General features: G+C 38.7%; 2 protein-coding genes across 3 annotated transcripts in view; both read left to right on the top strand.

Moving 5' to 3' along the window:
- The window catches only part of LOC106525690 (protein yippee-like 5), a gene marked incomplete at its 5' end in the record, with an annotated part of 2521 nt that extends 1409 nt beyond the window's left edge, over positions 1-1112 (top strand). The window contains 1 exon segment of the mRNA XM_014020001.1: positions 204-1112. Within this exon segment, the coding sequence (XP_013875455.1) occupies positions 204-425 (222 nt within the window). The 3' untranslated portion in view covers positions 426-1112.
- A 162-nt stretch (positions 1113-1274) lies between these two features.
- slc35a1 (solute carrier family 35 member A1) overlaps positions 1275-6059 on the top strand; it is an 8317-nt gene continuing 3532 nt past the window's right edge. Inside the window, exons 1-5 of one of the 2 annotated variants that reach the window (XM_014020000.1) lie at positions 1275-1494; positions 1753-1757; positions 1882-1933; positions 3657-3816; positions 4560-4712. In XM_014020000.1, coding sequence (XP_013875454.1) covers positions 1418-1494; positions 1753-1757; positions 1882-1933; positions 3657-3816; positions 4560-4712 — 447 coding nt within the window. In that variant the 5' untranslated portion in view covers positions 1275-1417. Of the gene's footprint in view, positions 1495-1752; positions 1934-3656; positions 3817-4559; positions 4713-6059 lie in introns of both variants that reach the window. The other variant, XM_014019999.1, reaches the window with a different exon arrangement.

The following is a 6059-nucleotide window of genomic DNA, read 5'->3' as shown; positions in this document are numbered from 1 at the left end:
GTTGTTAAACATCTGAGTGGCGCACTACTGCTACTAGTGGTGAGAAAGTGTATTGCACCTTATTCAAAATCAATGCGGTCCTGCGGCCCTCTGCGGCCCAAAGTTAAAAACTGTTGTTCTTTTGAGGCCCTTGCGGCCCAATTGGTTAAGAATCTCTGAACTAAACCATTATCTTGGAGTAACAGTAACTAATGTCCCTTTAGGTTGTGAACCTGCAGCACAGCGAGATCCAGGACAGAGTCATGCTGACAGGGAGACACATGGTGCGGGATGTCAGCTGCAAGAACTGCAACAGTAAGCTGGGCTGGATGTACGAGTTCGCCACGGAGGAAAGCCAGCGCTACAAGGAGGGCCGGGTGATCCTGGAGAGGGCGCTGGTGAGGGAGAGCGAAGGCTTCGAACATGCTCCCTCTGACAGCTCATGAGTTTTCTCCAGTTTCTGTCACAATACTTGAGTCGTGCACTTAGCAGCTTCGCCTCCAGCAGCATTTGCACACACGTATATGAACAGTTATTGTGAGTGCAAAAACACCAGGGTAAAAAGAAAAATGGACGTTTTGTAGTGAATTTAGAAAAAGGAGAGACTATTATTTTCCTACCTAACTTAAAAGTTCCTACAGTTCCATTGTGGGCTCAGTAGGCGAGCTGTTGTTCATGTGTGGTGGGATGTTGGCCGCTGCTCTCAGATGAGGAATCTATTCAAAGTATTAAGTTCTTAACTGAAACTGTTGAGATTATCGCTGATTAAGGATTTAGTGCTGTTGTTTGCTTAAATAGGGAAAAGTATGTTACAAACCCCTATATTTCCAGTGTGTTTTCAGTGAGATATTTGGCAAAAAAAAATGATTGATTTAAACAATTATTACATTACTTCTCTAAGTAAAATAATAAAAAACGTCGTTTTATGTTCTGCAGTAAACAGGGTTTTAGTTTTACCCCAGAAAAGGTTTATTCTGTTAATTTTATTTTATTACAGTACATTTATCACAGTAAAACATGCTTAGTATTTTAATGTTACTGTCGCTGAGATTTTTCTTTTTCTTTGCAGGATTACATTTAGTGCTGACATGTTATTTTTTTCCTCCAACAAATAAAAGAGCTGAATTTATTTATATCTGTCTTGTATCTTTTTTTTTTTTTAAACATAGATTTGGTTAATGAACACCCACGATTTATACATTTACATTTATGGCTACTTAAAGTAAAATACACAACACTCAATAGAATTTGTATGAACCGTTTGAAGGGATTCCGGGAGGTCAAGGCGAAGAACACGAACGCACCCTTGCGCATGCGCGATAGGCCTGCATGCATTCTGGTTAATGTAGGAAAAATGAGCCCAGGGGTGTTTCTACTTTCTTGTGCGGCTGGTTGGATAGCTTTCGTTTGCTAACTGTGGGTAGTTGCTTTAGTATGTATGGCATGTAATAGGAGCAGGATAACTCACTTCGTTGCTCATCGGAAGGACACAAAGCAGAATAAAAATGGCTGGAGGTGAGTGTTTTATTTGTTTGTACTTGCTAACACGCAAGCTAGCATGCTAATGTTAGCCTTCGTGGCAATAGAGCAAAAGTCCTGTTTTTATCTAAAGTAAATACATCGTGATAAGATTTAAAGAGCAACTAACTGTGTTAATATCAGTCATATACTCCATTTAGCTAAAAAAACACGTTCATGTTCACTGTCGACTGTTGAATAAAAGTTGTTCTACGACTCTAAGAGAAAACCCTTTGGCTACATTTTTCCCCACAGAAAGCGTGAGTATGATCTTCAAGCTGTACTGCTTGAGTGTGATGACACTGGTGGCAGCTACATACACGGTGGCATTAAGATACACACGGACCATTTCAACAGGAGACATGTATTTCTCCACCACTGCAGTTTGCCTCGCTGAGGTCATTAAACTAATACTGAGTCTGGGGATGCTGACCAAGTAAGTTTATCACGTTTACTGAATATTTCATCATGTTTTATTGAGGGTTGAGCTGCACTTCTTCATAAAAAAATGAACTAAGCAGTCTATTTGGATTATAACATCAGTTATTATTCTAACTAACAAGTCCTGAAACCTCGAAGAAGACTATTATATTATTATAAACTTAAAGTACCCGTGACATCAAATTTTGGTGATAAATTTGAATGCATTTTTGGAAACATTGACAACATATTGTTAAAAAAAAAAGATTTCATGCTGCTGAGATGAACAGTTGTTGAGATATTCACATGTGAAGAAACAGGAAGTGATGTCAAAGGGGAACGTATGAATGTGAACAGAGCGTTACAAAAGCAACACAGACTAGAGAATAATCTGATGTTTCTTTAGATTATTTTAATCACCATAGAGAGATGAGGAAGAGTTATAATTCAAATAATATTGTTTAATGAACAAAAATGTTTTATTTCTTGAAGARTTYCCCYTTKRWKKYMMYTYCYKGTTTCACTTTGAGCAAAGTTCAAAAGAAAACATGTCAATTATGGGACATAATGGGTAAAATCATTGTGTATTATACCAAGTTTCTTAATATAAAAATGTTTTCTTTGACTTTTTGTATTTCATGAATATACATGACACAGGCACTTTAAGTTTTTTCTTTTTTTTGCATTTGGCTCCTTTTTATCTCATCTTTAGGAAATCAATTCAAACCTAATTTATCATAATATCTAAGTACAACCTTGTCTCCTTCATTCAAGTCTCTTTCTTAAACTGAATAAACAGAATGTAGAAATATTAAAGCCTTATGAGCACAAAGGACACTTTTAAAAAAACGAAAAAGAAATAGTTTCTAATTTTGCAGAAACTGTTTTCATAAAGAAACCTGTTAAGTTCTTTGCTTTGTGGGGGGAAATTGAAAATTGCATTGTGTTATTTCAAAACAAAACCTCAGTAGTTTTGACACCAATTGTGGAATAAATGATAGATTAATTATATTTAAGATGAGTTAATTTCATGTTTGTTAAATAATCTGGTTTGTCTAACGGTTGGACTAGTCGGAGGTGTCGATTATGTAAAGGTTGCTGTTTTGATAAAGGTGCCTGTTGTTTCTCAAGTTGATTCCTCCAGGAAGCTGCCTTGCATATTTCCACGTATCGTCACGTGTGATCCTAACTGATGAAAATGACACAGGGAATCAGGTGTGTTAGAACCAGAAGAGCAACACCTGAAACATCCAGCACATCATGTTCTGATCGCCTTGAATGGAAAGCAGTGAAGGAAACAATTTGCCACAACAGCTCTGGGTTATTTTAGCAGAATTTCTTCCTGCAAAGGAACTGAAATGTTGCGAGCACGTTAATGTATCTTCTCCAGCTGACTGGTTCGGGGCGTTGCTGCTTTCCTTTTAGAAATGTGGTCAGAACCAAATGAGAAGCATGAACAGACGTTGAGGGCGTGTAGCTGATGAATCCATGAACAAACAACTGTCTCACTTTACATAAAGACTTCACTTTTCTTCTTTTGTCTAAATCTAAATCTATAGATTTATTCATGTTTTAGAAGCAAAGCAGACACTTTTATCCAAACTGGTTTGGTCTGTTTTTATTTTGTTTTTTATTATCACACGTTAGAAACACGACAGACAACTGTTTGGTGTCGTTCCCTCAATCCAGTCTGATTTATGAGCAGTCATTCAGTAACTTTTTTGTTTCCCTTTTTCCAGAGAATCAGGCAGCATCAACAGACTGAAGAACACAATAATGGAAAACATCATCTTCAGCCCCAAAGAGCTGCTGAAACTGAGCGTGCCCTCCATAGTTTACGCAATTCAGAACAACATGGCCTTCGTTGCACTGAGTAACCTTGATGCAGCGGTGTATCAGGTATGACTGAAACGCTCTTCTTCTTGTGTTCAAAAGACACATAAATGAAAAAAAACCTGTTTTATTTACAAGACATTAAATAGACCAAACCCTCCCATCTGGGGACGGTTCTTCATTAATCAGAAGTTTTAATCATGAAATCTCTTTAGCCCAAACCCTCTGGTTTTCTACTTTAATTACTCTTAAGTTCTTTTAGTCAAACATAGACATGTTTGGTTTCTACAGAAAGGTCAGAATCTTGGCTGGAAGCTGGTAAAACCATTTCTGTATAAACACTCAAGACAGTTAAAACTACAAGCTGTTGAAGATGAAAGTGAAAATAAAATAGGTTTAAAAATTTGGCAAGTCAGAAATGTCAAAATATTTGTGTCTAATAATAGGAGGCATAATGTGTTTTTTTTATTTTTGATAATGTGTAATTATCACTACTTTTATAGGGTTTTGTATGTTTTATTCATGATTAAATGCAGCAAAATAAACTATTTCAAAGGTAACAGATCTTTGTAATACTTAAGTTTATTTACATAATAACTTTAATTGCTGGGTGTTCGGCCCCTCTGCTGTTGACCGACAATAACTGTGGCCCCTGGAGCAGTTTAGTTGAATAGCCCTGGCATACTTACATGGTCTGGGGACATTTCGACATTACTCCATGTGTGTGGAGCGCTGCAGGGGTAAATGACTAAGAGAGATTCTTACAAAAATATCAAGTTTTTCATCTGATCTTGTACTTTTCTGCACAGGTGACGTACCAGCTGAAGATCCCGTGCACGGCTCTGTGCACAGTCTTCATGCTGAACCGCTCCCTCGGCCGCTTGCAGTGGTTCTCTGTGTTCATGCTCTGCTCTGGCGTCATACTCGTCCAGTGGAAGCCTGCGGAGGCCACTAAAGTCCAGGTACGGTAGAGATGATCAGTGAAAAGAGCACAGACGTTACACGCTGCACAGCAGGCTAACCGAGGCTAATCCTAACATCTGCAGCTCGTTGTTGTAGTTTTTTAGTTCTGCTGTAAGTGGCTTTAATGATCTAAACTTAGCACAAAAAGGAAGGTCATTAGTGTTTGGTAGATTGATTCTTTGAAAAATGCTTCTTGCTAATAAACCTTATAACATTGGAAAGCTTAATTTTAAATGGTGCCACATTTGTAAGGAACATGCATTTGTGGGATGAGTGTGGGTTGCACATATGAAAAAATAGTTTGCTTGTTTTGAGCTTCTGGTAGCTGGTCTAAGATTTATTATTAAGACACATTGTTACAACAAAGAAGTAATCTCTGAGTGTGGATGTTCTCAGTCTGAGCAAGCAGAGCTGGAAATATTAATATACCACCGTTTTTTTTTAGCATATCCTAATGAAGATTTCTTGATTTTCATTTGAGCAAAGAGCAAATCTTAAACTGTATTTGAATATCTAAATTTCCCAGTTAGTATTGGAAGCAGCTTCTCAAACACAGTGAGTTGTTTTCTGCTCAGACTCGAGGTTTGTTCCACAGGAAAGTGCTTCAAAACCTTTAGGATTATATTTCAGATGTTTCCTTGAAGGAACCCATCGATAAAGTATTTATTCACCATATTTTGACAAAACGAGTGAACATTTTAATAGCAGCCAGTAGGGGTGTCCCGATCCGATATTGATATCGGATATCGGTCCGATATCAGCCAAAAAATGAGTATTGGATTTTATCGGCCTGCATAAAAAATGTCCGATATAAGCGCTCCGATATTAGCGGTCCATTCCAGCAGTTCACTGACTCCACTTCAGTGTTTCTATCCAGCAGCGCTTGGATCCAGCATGCAGAGCTCACATGATCACAACAACATGCAGCGCTAACAAGTTAGCAAGAATGTCGGTAGAACTTTCTATTTTCATCAGAAACAGAGTTGCAGCTAAGTGCAAAGTTGTCACGCACAAGTTTTCCGAGGGGGACCACAGAACCATGTACGTTTTAAACCGGAGCGACAACTACTCTCCACCCTGGCAGCAGCTTTGCGTTTCGGCTCGGTTCGTTCAGCCTCGGTCCAGTGACCGCACACAGCCGCGCTGTTTCGGAACCTCCTCTCTGGTCCGGTCGGTGGTTCTAAGCTGGCAGAAGCGAGGACAGCACGCTTACAGTTTTGACATTCTGTGGATTAGCTCTTGATGGACAGAAGAAAGGAGAGCGCAGCTTTTGTTTTGAGCGTGACATGACGAGAGCAGTGATAAAAACTGCTCCCTGCAGGAGTGAGAGGCTAATCTCCACATGA

This window comes from Austrofundulus limnaeus, unplaced genomic scaffold, assembly GCF_001266775.1.
Source record: "Austrofundulus limnaeus strain Quisiro unplaced genomic scaffold, Austrofundulus_limnaeus-1.0 Scaffold237, whole genome shotgun sequence".
NCBI classification, from domain to species: domain Eukaryota; kingdom Metazoa; phylum Chordata; class Actinopteri; order Cyprinodontiformes; family Rivulidae; genus Austrofundulus; species Austrofundulus limnaeus.
This window is presented reverse-complemented; position numbering and strand designations above follow the sequence as displayed.